This window comes from Varroa destructor, unplaced genomic scaffold, assembly GCF_002443255.2.
Source record: "Varroa destructor unplaced genomic scaffold, Vdes_3.0 BEIS01000007.1, whole genome shotgun sequence".
Taxonomy (NCBI): Eukaryota; Metazoa; Arthropoda; class Arachnida; order Mesostigmata; family Varroidae; genus Varroa; species Varroa destructor.
The window spans coordinates 28498694-28519175 of NW_019211460.1; the positions used below are offsets into that span (position 1 = coordinate 28498694).

General features: G+C 41.0%; 1 protein-coding gene across 4 annotated transcripts in view; it reads left to right on the forward strand.

Moving 5' to 3' along the window:
• Window positions 1–20482, forward strand: part of LOC111254741 (uncharacterized) — a 288233-nt gene that overhangs the window by 91641 nt on the left and 176110 nt on the right. For all 4 annotated transcript variants that reach the window (XM_086975229.1, XM_086975230.1, XM_086975228.1 and 1 more), the window contains 2 exons: window positions 14154–14320; window positions 18393–18629. In XM_086975229.1, the coding sequence (XP_086831355.1) occupies window positions 14154–14320; window positions 18393–18629 (404 nt within the window). The remainder of the gene's footprint in view (window positions 1–14153; window positions 14321–18392; window positions 18630–20482) is intronic.

Below are 20482 nucleotides of genomic sequence, written 5' to 3' on the forward strand. Positions count from 1 at the left end.
TATCATTACCTATTCACATGTTTCACTACGCTATTTCGTATCGGGCTTGGCAGCGAAGATTTCGAATGGTATATCATTAATTCATTGTACTAGATGTCGTAACGGCGCATTGCTTCCTACAATATAGTGACAAGGGTAACAACCTTACCTTTGGCCCTGAAGTTAGCCCTCCTCATGGCGGAAGCGACCAAACGCACGCCAGACGGCCACATGTACACAATGATAAGCAGCTAATCAAGAGGCAATTTGTAACGATATCTCTCGGCGTCTTAGGTGCCTTCTGAGTGCTTGGTCTTGGATACTACTTAACTTGCGCCTGGCAGGGCTAGTACTTTTAAGCAAGCACGCACTAGACAACACGCTGGTTTCGGTTGCTGCGGTGACGGCAGATCGAATCGCTCTTTTCGGTAACTGATCTTTCTGACCTGGTGACTGCCAACACTCTGCCGCTCACTCACCAGGTGACCTGGTTCCCTGTACATCGTCCCTGACAGCTTATACAAATGCTAGTCATTTTCCGGGCAACGGACCCCCAGTGAGTTAAGCGCGAACTACCTATTAGTAACGGTAGAAAAGACGTATTTAATTGAAACCAAACTAAAACCTACCCGGTCTGTGCGCTTCTGGGGTCCCTATCTAAATAGAGATTAATGAGTAGGTTGTTTTTTACACTGCTTGAAAATGTGCTAGGATCTGTCAGGATAAGGGAAAATGATTTTAGCTGAAGTCAGTTATAGGTAATGGGCTCTCGTAAAGGGAATCGTTTTATGAGAAACAGGGCAGATTCTTTACCCAATGTCTGACGTATTCGATGGTTATACATTGAAACATAAATGCTTTTTTTAGCCACCGACCCCAGCTACCAGACTATCCGCCCAACTACAGCATTTTGAGCCATAGAGATTTATCTGTTAGCTACCGTAGTATCACGACCAGACTACATTTAACGGTGCCTTTAGCATCTTGAAAAGACTCGTGAATTTGAGTAAAATGCTTTTGCACGTGCCTATTGAGTCTGTGCAGATGTCTTCGTGGCAGTCTTGTACCTATGTAAGGACCAAATTCAGAAAAAAAAACAGCACGCCAGCCAAAACGAGAGAGATAGAGAGAGATGAATTGCGATATAACTAGGAAGTTCGAACTGAAAGCGAGCTGGCTTCAATGAATCGGGAGATAGATGGAAGTTCGTGGGTTAGGCAGGATACATCCTCCGCAGGATAACAGATTCCCGACAGCCAGACAGCAGACGATCTCACTCCCAAACGGTTCTTCCGCAGCAACTGTACTGAGATAAATCGGGACAAACCCGGGCGGGCAACTACAGACCAGAGGCATAGCAGTATTCCCGTGGGAAAGAAGCTGCAAACAAGCCCCGCCCGTCAAGACTTTGTGCTACTCGGAGTGATAGGTGATCCTCTTTCAGTAACTACACAGATAAAAATGTACTACCTCTACAGTTTGCGTGTAGCAAACTAGGAAAAAGAAGCGAAGATGCACGATAATAATCTGTACGACTGGTGCACTCCCGTAGTCAACCATGGTCTGTGGTAACGTTTCGGACGCCCGTACGCTTTAGGTAACTAGACCTACCGACCCATCTACGACAAGCTATGTCGAGGCAAGTGCAGGGCATTGCTGGTGTTGTCGTTAGCAGCTGCCGCTGCTTCCGCCGTATGCAGCTGAGGAATTATTCAGTGAACTCTTTATTTGTCGCTGTGATGTTCTGCGGCTTCTATCTATTCTATCTACTCTATTTGCCAGAAGCAACAGTGGGAGCTAAAGAGGGAGGTTCAAGAGGAAAAGTAAGTTATGGAGCAGAACGATAGGGAACCCACCGCCGCTCCAACTATGAGCTCCACCGCTTTTGTACTGCATCGTTTTTGACCCCATCGCGTACTATTATTCTGCACGAGAGGCGGTTTCGGCAAAGTTTCTTCTTTTCATGTGCCGTCTACGTTTGAACACGTTTGTGTGAGTCCATATAGCTGTAGCCATGTGTATCCATAAATGTATAAGACCAAAGAACGACAAAGCTTTGATTGCTACAAAAAACGCTGTGTCTATGGGTGGCGTTCCCATAGCCTTTTGAGACGAAACGTTGGCCGGCCCGGCTTGACTTTACTTTATATACTGGACTATAGTTTAGATACTGGAAAGAAAAGCATGTTGTACATCGCTAAAAGTACCTTGGGAACGAGTGTGAAGAGGATTCGAGGGTTACGACCAAGAGGTACACAAGTAGCAAAAAGCGCACTATCTCCATTAGCAAATCGTACGGCAGGAATCAGAACAGACCATTGGCGTCACTCGTTGATCGTCACTCGTAGAATCACTAGAAACACCACGAGCGCACAGAGCCCTTAGTGTGCCACAGGGGTGAGACGTTACGTTACCTTCGGAATGCAACAAGCGTTAAGATGTTTGACATGGAAGAAAGCTAAGAAAGAGGTGTATCAAAGGCAGGGGAAAAACTTTATCTCTCAAAAAACACAAGGAACTATATAACTGACAGGAGTCGCTCAACTAAACTAGAGTCATTATGAGAAGAAGAAAAACTCATAAAATGATATCTAGAAGGTTTTACTCTAGTGATAGTAAAACAAGGTGAATACAATTTGGGTTCGTATGTCTATCCTGGATGTTTGTTTAAGATCCCATGAGGGGTACCGTTGATATTATTCTGTCCGAATGCCAGCGTTCCCCGCAAATAAAAATGAAATGAAAATAATAAAAATAGATGAAAAATATATAAGAATACATGTGTATGTTAGAACTTAAGCTCGATTTATTTTATCATTCCATTAGTACGTTATCCTTCATATACTACAACACGACAATTGCGATATATAACATACTAAACATAAGGATCTCCGCAAGTGATGGCTTGTCATCCACTACATGTGCTCATTTAGAAGGCAGCAAAAAGCTTGAGGTCCCTGTGCATGCTATCATATTACTTCTATGTTAGCCCATCTACATTCGAAAGTACGCGGGGCGTGACGGCTGCCGGTCCCACTTTTACTTCTCTCTAAGAACTATTTGCATCTAGTGTCGAAGGTTCTTGGCGATATGTTTGCCAGTGGCCAGCGAAATCCGTAAGCCAAGAACCCTGCTGCATCTTTCCGAGAGGCTTTCCAGAATTTTACAAACAGCCACAGATTGCTCAGAAGGTTTGGGAAAACTACCACTTGTTACGCACGTTTTCCTTTCACTCGATTGACCGAGTGGAAAATTCAGACTTTTTTCCCAGTCGCCGTTACTACAACCGCCACCGTCAGAAGTGACAAGGAAATAAAACTCGCGTCATTTCTTAAACAGAGAAGTTTTCCATTTGAGCTAGTCGAAGCAAGAAACAACGTGATGAAAACGCGAGGACGCTGATGGCGGGAGCACGAACAGTATAAGCAAGAGTAGCAGTTGTGACCAAACTTACAGGATATCGCTTTATTGTCTAAAGCTATTTCAACGTCGGACCTTGACAAGGACACTGATGCACAGCTACCCAACATATGATATTAAAAAAACATTTCGCATATGTAGGAAAATGTCGGGATATAACGAAATGCATCGAAGTGCTTTGCGGTACAGTGCTCTTAGTAATTCTCGGTGGTATCGTAATCCGATGGGAGAGATCTTCAAATGGGGGCGTGTGATAAGCAGCAGTAGCGTACTCGAACTATCGACTATCAGCCGACCATTATGTACAACTACCATGCCGTTGGTAGGGCGTCATCGAGATCGGACGAGAGGGGCGTCCTCACGGACTCTTATATATTGTGCTTGAATATGGTAAGCGATTACGATAACCGTAACGAGCTTTTCCATGAGCGGCAACAACAAATACGGAATCATGGGAAACACGCTCAGTTAACCGGGAAAGGGCTAGAGCGATGCCCTTTTCTTACCATATGTGAACAGACGATTTTTACAAGCAGAACAGCTCATGGGGGAATACAAGAATGTCAGCTTAGATGTGCACAATGGATTTTGAAGCAGAGATGTATTTGGGCAGCTGCACACGGATATCGACAAGCCACATCCCAGGGCATATGATCTCTCGTGCATTGATGTGCATAGCCTAGGTAGCTGTTGCCTTTTTCGACGAACTCATAGCCCAGAAAGGACATGAGCTCAGCCACAGTGAGGCATATGCTACGAAAGACATCCATCAGCGTACAACTATATGTATATGAAAGCAAACGAGAGACAGTATACATAACAAAATCTATATCCGTGTAAGGGGGCTGCTTATGGAAGTAGTGATTATTGCAGGCTTGTAGGCCTGAATATAACAGACGAAGCAACGGCGAAGGATGCATAACGAGAGAGAAGAGCAGCTATGTTGCGTGGCCACTGCACGTCTGCTCTCGGCTAATTTGCGACGAAGATTTAAGTAGGTGTTGTATGTAGGTATAGCCATAGATATTGTATATACGTCGTGTGTCTTATATGGGCGCTTTTTCATTTGAGTCAAAAGCGAATCCCTGGAAGGCATCGGGGACGGTGTGAACGATATTTTTCAGGCACAACTGTATACTCAATTATCGTTTCGTACAATATGGGGTGATGCACATTTACATATGAATAAGGTAGCGATTGCAAAAGATCGAGACTAATATTTACTAATACAGTTCCCGCTAGAATTAGAAGAACATAGGCCCCTCATCGACCGCCTGCCTGAACTTCCCTGAAGCAATAGCTTCTCTTTTCTCAAGTAATAACAAACGCCAATGGGAGCCGAAAAGATAACCGAGTGGTTTCCAGAATATTGTTGTAATTGTCCTCATCGCAAGCACTCACTGAGGTTACCATCAAAACACACTCAATCGACTGACTGTCGCTTTCGACACGCTGTGCGTCAAATCAGCCCCTCAGCTTCTAATGGCTAAAAGAGATACATCTTTCGTCTGATCAGCCAGCAGTAGAATATGGAAAATATTTCTCTTGTTTTCATTCTAGACCTGCGAAAGGTGACGATCATGACATACTATAATTGGTGAACAAGCTGAAGGCAAACACGGTTATATAGACAGAATAGTGACAACCATACGCTCGCACCGCACACACATACTAACGATGTTTATCATGTTTTATTAAAAGGTATAATTTTTCTATTCTGTATTCTAGCCCTTCAACTTGCTTTAGTAATCCCTTTACTGATGACTGTATTTTTGCCTCTCTCTATTTGGTTACATCATTTAGTAGCAATAACGATCCATTCGTTTTCTAGTAAAAATGCAGTATATTTTCTTTTTAAAGTTATTTTTTCGGTTGCTGGCTTTATGGTAAAGAAAAAACACTACGACTTAAAGCTCGGTATAAAAAATTAACACCTCTGGCCGATCTCTCCATTTGAGCATTGACTTGTTACGTGGAAGAAATTTTGCCGTCTCTTGCGTAACTAAATTAACGTATTATTTACCTAACTATCTATTTAGTTATCTAATTAATTTACTTTTAAACTTTTAATACCTATCGAAAATACAATGAGAAGCAGCTGAAAAAATAGGTGCTCTTTAAAATCTTGCAAAAACAGAACAGCCCTCAAGCCACCTCAATAGCAACGATAACGAGCATACTGTTACTGCGAAATAGTCTATTTTAATCGCTAGATCGTCTTTAACTTTGCAGCCGCTGTTCTACGTTAGGTCAATCTTAGTTTATACTCTATCTTCATAAGCTTTTACTTCTTTACAAATAATATCCATCGTGGAATACGTAGCGCCACCACATAATTGCAACTACGGTCCCTCTGAACGGCAAAAAACTAATTTAAATAGAGTTCGTCTAAGAAAAAAATGAAGGTTTCTTGACCGGAGGAACGGCTTGCTGTCAGTACATTTTAGAATTCCTGAAACATGTTTCTTGGAAACATAATTTATAAAAGAACTTTGAGTCTGTTTATGAGTGTTAAACTACGGCTGCCTAAAATCGTGCGCCGTATTGTCCTATGTCACGAAGCTGATAATATCAGCCTTTAGAAGTAAATCAGCTATCAATATTTTTAGCCCCATACGTGCGAATTCTTACACCATAATGATCTATACAGCAACTATATAGCTCAATACATTTTAAATAGGTGAACATATAAGTTTCAAAAAGCTTATATTTCAATAACCTAGAAGCCTTACATCCTTCAAGATGACACCTGGCAAACGCCTCTATAGCGGGATCGAGCTTAAACGCGGACCGTAGCTGTCATTAAGTCAATTTTCACTTTGGGGCGCCTTCCCTGTAGAACCTCCGTTTTCAATCATCTGCCTGCCGCGCTATTGCTTCTTCTCTTTCTGGGTTCAAAGCTTGGGATGCCTTTTCGACCTTCATATCTTCTATGCTTTCTTTAAATCCGCTTTCAGTGATCATTCCGATTCCGACTCACGAAACAAAACGAATGCCACAGTGAATGCAGAAGCAGTGACAGCGTCTAGCGACACACAAACTTTATTGCGAGCAAAATAGAACACACAGAGGTCCGTACCACGGTATAGTTTTACAGTGAAACTGGGTTTTCAGTTTGCCAAATGAAACTAGTTTGGGGTAGCCTACCAACTTGCGAAGACTGACGCGAGTTAGATACTTCCAATAATATAGGTGCATCGCTGATGAAGGGCAGGAAATCGTGGAACTGCGGTGGTGTCGTCTTCGTACGGCTGTGCATTATTGTACGGGCTGAACGGCTGCGTGTTCCTTCGTACGGACCGATACAATGTTGTTGACGTTTCACTGGAACAGGAGAGAAGAGATAGCAGCGGTTGCGAGAGGTGTGGAACCTGAATGAGTAGTTAACGAAAAGAGTACAAAGCGTCCGTAAATGACGACGGGGTACAGTCAGTATAAATATTACGCAATGACAGCTGCTAACAACAAGGATATAATCATATGCGGCGTTGGTCTATGCTAGTGACCAGTACCACGAGAAACCGAGCTACGAAACCACTAAGCTGTGTTTCCTGGAAGAACGTTAGATTTTAAAAGCTTAAAAAGAAGTGCGCTACTATCTCGTTTCAGTTTCCATTGCACTGCTATAGTCCGTTACGTTATAAGACCCAACCTTGAAATACGTTTAACAAATCTAATGAAATTTATATACATAATTATTATAGTACTTTGAAAATCATACACGTGAATGACTGTTTTTGATTCTGGCTACGTTTTTCAAGTTAGCTTAAGCTAAATGCACCAATATATCTAACTGTGTCTGATCGGGCCGGCGAAGAACTACTCTTTCAAAAATCGGCAACTGCACCTTTATATAGATAATTTTTTTTCAAGGTGAACCATTGCTACGGGAAGTTTATGGAAACTGAGTACACTATTTTAATGGAAAACATTTTCTGTAATTTTTATGCATAAGCATTTCAGAAAGCACCAAGTTCTTGTCGAAAATTACCGCCACGAAAGAATCTATGCGGTTATTTTATCACGTTTATATGTCACATATTTTCAGCACCTCTAGATTTGAAAATCGGGGTCATGAAGTAACCTGTTTGCTGTGTGTTTCTCTATTGGGAAATGTTTCACTATATTTTCAATTCACTGTCCAAACAATCGGCGTTTACGTCATCACCCAATTAAAATGAAGCTTTCTGTGCAAACATTGTCCTCGATTCTTCAGGCATGCGTATAGTGTAATACGAAAACGAAGTCTTTGAAGACGAAACCAAAGGCCGCAGGCCGAAGAAGAACAGCTGGCGGGGCCACTGCTTACAAAGAAGAAAGTTAACGAAAATAATAACAACAGCAGCCTAGCACTTCGTAGTTACAACCTAGTAGTCGACAAAGCGGACGTCGACGGGCGCTTCCGTTAAGAGAGGAATTTATGTGAGGCCTGAACCCTATGGCGGTATAATCGCAGGGTTGTCTCCCTTTCGGGTTCGTGGCACGATCCAGCCGAAATGCGGGGATGACGCTCAGTTTGCTTCTTGTCGTGCTTGATCTTTTTAGTTAGCGTAAAACGAATGGAACGCAATTGTTGCAAGCATGCCTATTGCAATAGACAATCAGCCAGACAAGGCTTCGGAACGATGTAGAAGACTATATAAGGGACTGTAAACTTTGGTCTGGGTGACAGCGATTGCAGTGGAGAAGCGGGAAGACAATGCTGAAAACTTCCTTGAAATTGCAAAGGATCGACGGTATCCACATCCCGGTAGCTAAAGGCTAGAGCGCAGCTGTGTTAGTTGGTATCCGTATTAACGCATTCTACACGGAACTGGCGAGCTCCAACAGTTTTGGGAGCTTCAATCTAAAAGTAAACCAATAAGCCGGAATTCTTATACCAATTTTCTCCCCCAAAGCACTACCTAGCTCGATTCCTTCATCTGATAATTGTTCGTAGGAGGCAGGCAAAGGTGTACGGGTAAGTCTGTTTCAGCAATCGTCCCTCGCTCAGCGCTTGTCGCGAAACAGTTTACTATATGACTTTAACGCGCTACGCGAAGGATGATGTGCCCGCTGAAGGTTGCCTATGCGCATTTTGATCAATGAAAGTTACCTTACTTGATCCTGCAAGAGTCTGTTCGGAGAATGCTCACATGACTCGTTGTCCATCACCTCATACATCTATCAAACTGTCAATTTGCTGATTGTACAGCGTTAGATAGACTCGGCACACATAACTAATTGTGTTATTTTCTAACTTGTCCATGACGTTGATTCATGACGTAGGATCATGCTTAGAGATTGCTTAATTAACGCTTAGAGTGCCCGCTCTATCGAGACTACCGTAACGTATGCTTCTGGTAAAATTTCTATTCCGTAGACGTATGGATCACCCTTTTGCTGATTGCTGCTTAACCGTGCAGAGAATACTTAATTGCCTATACAAACCCATTTTATGCATCTAACTAGAGAATCTTTCGTACTTCCTATATATATATATATATATATATATATATATATATATATATATATATTATCATATAAGTTTGGAAGAATTTTCTACCATCTTTTCACCGAATGATGTACGTCTTTTCGCCAAAAGGTGGCAAGCTTCATCTCGAAGCAGATTTCCAATCACGCTGTGAGATCTTAAGCGCGCGTCAAGGTCGCTGGTGCCCTGTCTGTTTGTTTACTCAAAGAAGACGTCTAGTTAGGGGTGCAGTAAGACACGAAGCTGTTCTTTTGGGATAACTAGAACATGCTTATCCTTATACAGGGCATATGAAAGTAAAATATAATTGTATAGCAATTTTAGCCTGTAACATGAACACTGCCAATGTAATTAAAATTTTTGTATGCAGACGCCATGTTGGGCGGTAATGAACCCGTTCAATTCACAAGGGGTTTACATTCGATTGCTGGAATTCGATGCGCCTGACGTACAAGATGTACGTGTGTAAATCATGGACATATGGTAGGTTTCCCATATATAAAACCCAATTTTGCTACAGTTAAGGGTTAAGGATGGCAGAAGACTATACCGATTACACTAGAGTTACAAATCATTTTTGTGAGTGCCTTCCGTTTTCTATTTATCGTATCTACGTTTTGCTTGTACATGATGATGATTTGTCACTAGCTAACTAACATCTAACTAAAATGGTCCCTTAGTGTTTTGGAAATCCCGTCCGATTATGAATTCTACCAAACAGCCCTACCGCGTAAGATCATTGGGTAACAGCCTCATATCAGATTAAACTGGAAGGACAACCTCAACCCTTTTAAGATGATTTTGCATATAGAAGTCTTGTTTATTAAAGAGCGCAAAGTACCTTAATTAACAAGACAAGCTTCTATTCAGTATAGTTGCACGATTTTTGTACCGAGGGACATTAATCCTTTGCAGGGCATGTCACGCACGATCAATTGTTCGACTTCTTCGCGTTTTCAATATATATATATATATATATATATATATATATATAGTATAATCGTTTAAATCATGCTATTACTTCAGGGTTAACGTTGCCCAGGTTGGTAGAAAGTTGAATTTGATATAGTGCACTATATGAAATTCATGTTTATTTTATTTTTATCTATGCATAACACATATTTTCTATAGACACTCACCTCATAATAATAATAATAATAAGCAGACAACGTTTTTATGCCCGATACGCTTGAATATCTAAGTAGAAAACTGTCTCAATATCTAAGGATGGTTTTTATGACCATCATGTGAAACAGCAGCAAAACACCTGTTACTTCTATAGGCTGCATTATTCGTTGTATCTTTTCGGAGTAACCTTTACCAGGGAAAAGCGCATGTATCTTTTGGGTTTTGCTGGCAGGTTCTATTCTTCTTTATCGATTGGGTTATTCTCCTGGCATCCGCCCAAGATGTGCACACGTCCGTTTCATGACCAGTTGTATACAACAGACCAGCGGTTATATTATGGATGGCTTGATTAGTACAGACGCGTCAGATATATTGCCAGATGGTATTTACCTACAATAGAAAGTAAGTAATGGGTAAAAGCACAACAGACAATAACAACAATACTAGCGGTGTGTGGTGCAAAGACGGATTCGGTAATGAACACATATGTCGTCCAATCGACTAAGCCTACTGCAGGCTCAGATTTTTCGTAGCTTCGCCGAGTAAACAGGCCCGTGAACAAACATTACACTTACTAAAAGTTATTTTCAGCTCATTTCATTATAGTCAAGTGAACGTAGCACTTATGTTTAAGTTTTATATAACCATTACGTGTGTATATACATATGTACAGAGGCATCTTTTCCACATGCCTAAATCCAATTGTATACATATATAAAGGGTGCGGCCATTGTACACACTATAAGGGATTGAACGCTTTGCGCTCCGATGTATTAAGTTATCGTCGTATTATAACTCACTCAAGTTGTCTGTTTTCTTATTTGGTAACTGCTGAGATCAGAAAAAGTTTAACCTTATAGAATTTTATCATTTTTTGAAGAAAAACACCTTCGTGTTAGGTATATGATTAGGGCGAACGTTACTAAACGATGCTTTGTACCATTGCAGAAATATGTACGACGTAAGCTATAAGAGCCGAATCAATCTGATTAGCTTTGCTGGAATTGTTTGACATATCCTTTTTATTCCTTTTACTTCGGTCCTTCTATCTCTTCCGTAGAATTATCTTTGAATTTTTCGCTTCCATTTCTTTACAGTTAAACCGATCGTAATAGCGTCTGTGGTAATAAATGTCCAGTTTTTCATCAGATCTTTTATATGTAATCACCAAAATTAGAATGGATAGCGGCTTTACTGTTGAGAACGTTATCAGGTGATTGGGTTCCGTCAATACCCATCACCCCCGTCGTACTCTTCGTTCTATGCGTGAAGCATCGCATGACGATACCAATAAAGTACGAAACCGTGCTCGAGCTTGTGGCGCTAATAAGCCTACATCACAACTACCGTTTTGCGCATGTACAGGCGGCATGAAGGTGTACAAAAACGATAAATCGCATCAGCCAGTCAACTTCTACAGACAGCAAAATTTCTCTCCAATGAAATATTACGAAGAGGTTGTGATGGCTTTGAATTAAAAAAGCTTCGCCTGTTACTAAATTGAAAATTGCATCAATGCTCGCATCGGCGCGGTAAACAAGGTCCTATTGCGGATGTCGTATCTCGTAAGGCCTATCTGTTCTAATAGAATTCTTATGAGCTAGCCTAGAACAGACACCTACAGACTTGACTTCCTTAAATAATTGAGGCAAATTACCTGCCCATATCCGCCGCTTTCGACATCGTATACCGTTGATCGTGGGTTAGGTTTCATGCACCGTGACGCACGGTCTTTGCACATTCTTTTCCTTCTGACTATCGTACAGGTACGGAACGTTATGCAGGTACTTCGCTCTACATGTCTCTGTGAAAACTGGTAGAATTGCTAGCGACTGTAATCGAGTGCTTACTATTACATGATGCGCAACAGCGAAATGCTTGTTATATATGTCAGCTTGGTGTTTACGAATGAGCATCGCATGCAGAATTTATTGTTAACTTTCCTTCAAGGAAAATGCCAGAGAAGGTTCGATTGTCCTACAAGATTTGCAAATATCGCTTTATGGTTTCGTCATACACAGTTAATCTGTTCGATGGCAAAGAGGCGGGAGGTTAAGCCGGGGCAGTCCTGCTTTGCTTTCCGTTCTTGGTCTGCTGCTGCTGCCGCTGGTGTCGCAATGATTATGCAGTGGCAACCCAGGGCATCATAGGGGATCGTGTATGTCTTACGTGAGTAAGTAAAGAACCGGTAGCGGGACAGCAACTCAGAGGTTGGCCGCAACGAATAGGAAAGTAAGAGACACCCATGACTTCCCATAAGAACACTTCTATTGGCGTGATTCCTTGCCGTCCTTTAGTCTAAGTGCTTTCCGGTAGCAGGAAGATAGACGAATAGGTTTGGCTACCGGAAAAGAGAGACATACGTCAGGTCGACTGTTTAGTCGAATCAGGTTCAGTCTATCCGCCCGTGATAGCTTAGTAGATAACGTGTTTGCCTGCTTATCTAAGCGACACGTTGTGGTCTAGATTCGATCCCAGGCATAGACACACTTCGTTTCGTGCTGGGAAGCTGCCGTCTGATGGAATGCCTACCGGCAATACCGGACATAAAACTCAGAAGTTCAGCCTACCTGGTTTCACTCGTTCCTAACCTATATGGCCACAGCCGATTGCTTAGCAACAGCGTTAAGCTCAGTGTACTTATTTATATTAGGAAGATGACCGCCTCGTGCTTGTATATACGCCTGTGGCTGCTTGCCCGCATCAAAAGCTGTGTTGTTAGCTGGTCATACATGTCTATTCCGTGGTTTGTTGCAGAGTAGATATATGCGTCAACGACCCGAATGCGAACTGGTTTGTGGTTGACGCCAATGGCGATGACTGAAGCTAATCGTAAAGCTACTAGATGCAATGATCCTACTTACGCTACCCCCGCGCAAACAGAAATGCCAACAACGCAAATAACGGACACGTTGTCTCGATGACGTTACAATTGGCTACCGGGGGAACTGCTGGCCACTTTGTGACAACTGAGCACAGGCCATTTCCCCGCACTCCTTCCTTACTGGTGCGAGCAACCTGTTGACTCACTAATGTGAGGTGATAGATAGAACCCTGCCTTGCTCATAGGAGCTGACATCGACGGTACCTAGGATCCGCCTATCTCTCTCTAATTTTAGGTTCTAGCTTCCCGACTCGACAGGCATTTATAAATCCGTTACTTGACGACTTTTAACGCCGTCTGGTGGTCAACACAAGCGAACATTACTACATGTGAAACTCATGTAGACATCGCTTACTTAGTGCGTCACCACAACTGTCCATGTGATTACTTAACAATCGCACTAGTTTATATCATTGAGCATCTACAAAACCCGCTACAGACACAGCAAAATATTGTTTTCACAAAAAAAAAAAAATAATAGATGAGAAGGCATTTTTCAGCGAGGCCTCACTCAGAGTTTCGAAGATAAACATGCGTTCAGTGCTCCTACTGGATTGGGATTAAATAAAATGGCGGATCGGTTCGGATGCGTGCTGGGGCGCTGTCTTTTTTGCGTGATGTTTCCCCATACGAGTGGACTTAGCGTGTATATTATTCAGCGAACTAACATATTGTCCGTTATGTGCCGTTTGTGACGATAATTGTGCATCACAATTAGTAGCAACTCTAGTCGTAAGAGTTGTGGTCAACGGCACAGATGCTATACAGTCTGGGTGATTTAAAAATAACATTGAACAATTATTAGGATTTATTTAATTAAGACGCATAGGTGCCCCGTAGTTCAGTTGCAATGTTGCTCCATCTAAAATAGTTCTGGCGCCCGATAAGAAAAACAAAAATTAGTAGTATAGCACTTTTTTAAAGTGAGTTAGCGTTTGAAATGCCTTCTGTTTGTGCCTGTTTTTACATTCTACTGAAAACCTTCATTCTTCCTAACTAGAAGTCGATGCTTTTTCTGATTCTAAACTACATTGTAACCCCCCTATTTTGTTGAATGTTCGCAAGGAAAAATATATGCATATTTATTCGACTGCTTTATTCAGCTAATTCTGAATAAAACTACCAAATTTACAAATGTTTGTAAACTGCGTTTCTTGTCTAACAGTTTCCGTATCCAACTATGTTGTCTACGAAAGATGTTTTTTTTTCTGTTTAGTATGTACATTGCAATTACGTCTGATATTCGTTTTGTCATTCGGATTCTACCAGATCTCGAACGAATGGAAGCGGCGCCCGTGGCGCAGGCATCCTCCAGCAGGCGTCAATTGGGGCTAGCGGCGCTTGCTGTTGCATGACAGAACACCGTGTCTGGAATGAGGATTGCGCCCTTTGCCGGGCATTACGGGAAGAGCATGACCAAGAAGAATATACACAAGGTACGATATAGTAGGTAGTTTACAATTAATGCATTTTAACAGTGATTGTTAGTGGCTTTCAATTGAAGTTATGCTGATCACGAAAGATACTTAAAGACAAAAGGATATTATAAGTGGCGAGTAAAAGATAGGTTTTATCTTAGAACTGTAGACTGTAGTTCGTCCAGTTGACGTTTTTAGCTGATTTCGTGTGGTCCAATAAGTCCTTGGTCACATCTTTTTAAACGGTACTGGGTAACTCGAGAAGGACCTCACCCCATAGAGACTTTCTTGAATAATTTAACTCTTAAAACGGCTGATGAAAATCCTTAAAACAAGGTTCCCTGAGAAGCTGCGAAAGCAACATATGTATATTGCATAATCCATACTTGTATTTATTACCATTTTCCCTACGTAATGATAATTCTTAAACAAATTAACAAAAAGAAACTATGATTTCAGCTAGATGACAAGTCGGCTGTTAGTATCAATTAACCCCCTTTAAAGCCCCTTTGGCATACTTGTGCTCATTGCCACAACGTCCAACTGGAAAAAAATGTTACCCATTAATCTACGCTGTGGGAAAGTCAGAAGTCGACTGTTTTTCTATGAAAATATCTCACCGTCTTGTGTGCGATTGTTCGATTGAGAACGTTCGCCGATCCTTAATCGTCATATTTCTTATAGAACCGGCGTTAAGATTATTAGATAATACAACAAAAATCGTTACACACTCTTCCGAAGAAAACATTAACTGTATTGTTACTTCGTCTATAGATTATATATAATTTAAAAAAAAAAAAAAACTATGGATGAATTTGGGTCCTAAACAGAAGTCTGCGAAACACACTCATCACCTGGTGATCCTAGTAAGGCCACGATGTTCGCACGCTATTAGAATTCTTTAAGCAGGTGATTTGTAACTTAATTAGTCATTTCCTCCAACGAGTTTTTGACAGAAACATAGATTACATACTGGAACATTTGCGTTGTTAACATCGTACGTTAACATTTGTGCCAAGTCTAGAATAGAAGAAACAAGTTCAACTTTTGGTAGCGAAGGCTGCTACTTTAGCGACTGGAAGTAACATTTATGGCGGGTGTAGATGTACCTATTTCAAATAGTGTTGGCAGCAGCAGTCAATGTAAAGAAGGAAGGAATTTATCAGCTTTTGTTTAATTATATAAACTTTCTTTTGTTTAACATACGTATGGGCAGATCTATCAAATCTATAGAAATAAACATTAAAAGTAAACCCCTGTACAATGCGTTTTGTTAGATTGCATCAAAATATATATATAGGTATACATATGCTACTTCGAAATATATACTCGCATACGCGATCGTTCTTATCCAGCAACTACAGATATATTATTCTGCTAAAAACGTACTTTTCATCTAGTAAACGTATTTATTATTACACAACATGTCGAACAAAGATGTAACTAGCCTCTGGGGCTAAAAAAGAGGTCTTTTCGGGTAGAGCTGCTTGTGGTCATCGTAAGATCGACCGAATAAAAGCGCATCACTAACTTGTTCAAGTATCAACGATCCCACGGACTTTCGTGTCGGCTGAGAAACTTGACTGATGAGTGATAAAGCCTGTAATTGGGGTCGAGACGAAGACTTCAGGAACGAAAAATCGGCAACTAGATCTCGTGTATTGAGTTCTAGTCTATAAAGGTCTGATTCTCGAGGACTTTTTTGCTCGCCCGCTCGATTTCGAGCAAAATAGAGGTAAAAAGGATTGTCTTTCGTTCGGTTGCGTTTGGACCGAGCTCAATCCACTGTTTTGGGTAAATGACCGGACTGTACGGCGCCCAAATGAGCAACCAGGCAGGGGAAGACAAGGGCTCACGCTAATTTGTTTCGCTTTTCACCATGGTGTTCTCGTTCTTTATGCGGGAAAGATCTTTCAGCGGTCCGTACACATCTTCCACCTGCGTTTTGTGCTTATTGTTAGAGTTAGATATTAGATGCGGGCCCTTATTAGGTTGAAGAAACAGGAAAAGTAGCGGAAAGCAGTATTCGAGATATTACCTGTGCGGACGTCTCATGAGACATGTATATTGGCCATTGGGCAAGTTTGCCCTGAATGAGAAATCAATACCTACTAACACTGCTCATATTGTCAGAACGCTTAACCTATACGGGTCTGGTAATTTGGACCGTTTTGAATGGAGCTCCTTTCGCATGCTATCTGGATAGGTATCTGGATATAGCTTTTGAAAGATGGACGTTAGTTGAAATAATTAAGTAGAAAACAGTGAAAACAGACCTTGTCAATAGGTTAGATAATCGAATTTTTCGACTTTAAATTCTTTTTTTTAAGCTTTACTTTTTTAAGCTTCGACTTTAAGGTCTTTTTTTTTGCATACGGTGAGTCTGGCTTTGCTGTTTTGTTTGTTTCGTTCGTCTCAGGTGATGCAGTCTTTGGACAGGGACGATTAAGCCAATATATAATAATAAAGCGCATTATTGCTACATCAAAAAAATCAATCTGACACACATTCTAGAGAGGTGGTCACAACATTTAGAGTCAACTTTCGTTTTACTGGCAGTCGGTAGGCCTTTGTCCCTCGCATTGGTGTCATGGCCAAATCTTTAACGCGACTATCCAGTGGCTAGGCTGAATCTTAAGGCCTGACATTTTTAATTAATTATTCTGATTTTTGTTTCAATCCAAGACCGTGATTCTAGTTCAGCTTTCGAACGGAAACAGTCGAAAGTGGGGCCTCTTCATGCGTTAAGCCTTCTCACATATAAATATGTCTAAAAAAAAAAAATTCGACTTGTACATCCCTCATGAATTGCAACAGCCAGTGTAACGGCGCAGACAACGATTTACCTCGACATAAGAACCCCACTTCATGAATACGTGACATAGTTTCTTATATCCTGTACATATTTGGCAGTATCGTAAATGGTTCAGTATAAATTTTCAGGTAATCGTATATATATATATATACATGTTGACTCGGTTACATCTAATAATTTCTAACTATAGACGAGTAAATTTTATTCAATCTAACTTTAATTTGACTACATTGTACTTTTTTCAAATGTAAATTCGAATCGATGTAAAAAGCCCCGTAGTCATTTTACGTGGTCTCAGACACTACGGTCTGCGTGGGTTAAATTTCTACAAAAATCTGACGCCGACACTTTTTCTCCTGTTCGAATCTCTGCGAGAACAATCGATCAACGGCGACAGTACTTTTTTCCTTTAACGGATATTTATGTGGCGATAAGACGAAGTGTAGTTCTTAATAATTTTTAAGTAAAAAGCAGTAGAAAAAGCCCACGCAATGATTTCATACTTGACCAACTATACATATTACTCAAACGTCTCACTAAAAAAATTCCCTTTTAAAAAATTATTTTTAATTATAACATAAAAGCTCATGCTTAAAAAAGTCGTCATAATCGACAATTTTCAAAATTTGGTGATTTTTTTTTATTTGAAGAATGGCAGACTAAAAATTATGAAAGTACGTTATTTTTAATATCATTTAAATTTGTTTAAGTGTAACCAGACTGACTGAATCTGCTGGCTCGTATTACGTTAGATTTGTGCTAGAATACCGTACAATTCTGACGCAGTATTTCATCTGTCACTTCAAAAGGCCTTCCCCATAAATTTTCAATAACGGCTTTACCCCAAATCTCATCAAAAAAAAGAAATAATACCCAACGTTTGGTATAGGTGATCACAGGAACGCATAAAGAGCATTGAATAGTATTGATACTCAGCCGTTTCCTTTTTCTTCGTATATACGCTACAAACTTTTCGGCCTATTCTTAACGTCTTTCTATATATATATATATATATAGCCGAAAGTAAAAATGGAGAAAAAGGACGAAAGGCCTGCGTTACGTGGTTTAACGATCAATAGGTTCTTCATTTCGTCTGCAAGTATCGTAAGTTCAAAAGAGTTTCAACTCATATAATAAAATGCTGATCTCCAGGAAACAACACAAATACGAATCTAATTGGCTTAAAGTGGTATGTCTGTTTCGGTCTCTTCTGTTTCATGTCGTGTTCCCACTTCGTCCTTTGTGCTACCGTCCTTTTTCTGTCGCCAATTCCAGTTTTAAACAGTGAGATGTCAACTATGATTGACGCCGTATACGATCTAAGTTCCCTAGTTGAACGAAAGCTAAAAGAGAAACAGAAGACTCGCCAGGACGTGTGGAAACGAGAAGGCACATTTGGCATCTTTGTGAGCAAAGGCGAAGATGGGCGACGCCGCATCGTGGTTAGGGACGGCTGGACTTCGTACCACATCGATGGTGAGTTCGAGCTGGAGGACGCTATATTCAAAGCGGGTTAGTATTGTTTTTGGTGTTTTTTGGTCACGATTCATCGTTTACACCAAGCAATAGATTCCTCATCATCCCACCTTGATCGAACTTCACAAGCTTGAGCAGAACCAGATGGCCCTGCCGCTTTATCTTCTATTGCGCCTGGTGTCAGACATCATGTCACCCACGACTTTGTCGAAGATTGGTTCGCCCGCCTGGTGAAGTTGGAGAGCTCACCTGAAAAGGGGTACGAGCAGGAGGCCTCAAACCTCTCCTTCAGGCGACGAATAATCGCAGTACGTCCAGCCGTAATCAGCAAGCACAATTCATCTCACCATAACATAAGTGCACAAACTCAGCGAAAAACAAAAAAAGGAAGAAGAAATAAGCATGTACTAGCACACTTTCTCCAATAATTTCTGTTCAACAATTTTTCAAACTCCGTCGTGGGGGTACACACTTTGTACGTAGATGCATACTCGTTCGCAAATATGTAGTATAGTAAAACCTTAGCTTTATAAAAAAATATATATATAATAACATGAATGGTAACCATAGTTATAAACAATAAAGTTTTTCGAAAAATTGAAATATTAAATCACCTACGAGTATAATAACGTATGTGGTAATTCCGCCACCTAAACATCTATGTTGTCACGCGGTTATGTGTGTACTTTGACAGCTAGCTGAGATTTTTGAAGCCCCTATTTGAGCTTACAGCTCACGCCGTTTGAAGCACCAGTCAGTGTATAGAGTTCATTCTGCTTCCGATTGGATAGACAGCCGAGTCCCGTGATAGCTTAACGGGTAACGTATTGGCATAGCGGTAGTAGGGTCACATGGTAGTCTAGCTTCAAATCCGGCACACAACTCCTTTCATGCTGGGAGCTAAACGTGTGATGGTACGTTTAACGGCGCCACTGAACGTAAAGCTCGAGATATTTATTGTATACAGCCGTTATAGACAGATACAAGCAGGTAAGCAGCTTTTCCGAAATCACTTCTGACAGAAAGAAAACGCATTACTTGTAACAAAGAAGACAGAAGAATTTAAAATAGAGACCGTGTATTATTTACATATTCACACATCTATATACACAAACTCGCAGTTAGTTGCACCTTTAAATGTTATAAATATTCTTAATATTATAGATCTATCAACAATTGCCCTTTCATCCCCTTCGTGCAATTAAGATGACATTGTACATATTTAACAATTTGCGTACAGCAGATGCTTAACTAGAAGTTTGCGAAAATACAATTCTACCTCATTTCGTTATCATCAACATAGCATAGCTGATGATGGCTTTTGGCCACATTGATCCTACCGCTATTCTGCTGACCTATGAGGGAAGGTTGCAAAATTAGGTAATGCAGCTCGTCATTGCTATTGGGTGATGCTGCACGAAGGTCATTCGAAACCATCGACCTTCGAGTACCTGAGACGCAGTACGGTGATATACAAAAGGATCTGGAAACTAGTCCCTATCGGTGAGTACGAATACAAAGGCAGCAGTAATACGGTCTACGTGTTGCAGCAGCTGTTCAACCCGTTCGACGCGTTTATGAGGTCGCTGAACCAGAGGCAAAACCGACCGTAACCCTATTCTAAGTAAGTTCAACAGTTGTTCTCCGTGCCGTTCCGTTAATCGGTCATCGGTGGCATCGGGCAAATCTAGTCTTACATAAAATCGTCTTTTTAGAACTTTCTAACGATATTATTAGCAAATACGTACATAGTGACCGCACTCCCGGAACACTGCCGGCAGCGACCATTACATTGATCCGATTGCGTTGTCGAGCTCTGCCATCATACTTTATAGAAGAGAAACTACACTAAATTGATTTGGCAATTGCCATAAGATCTACTTATCCAA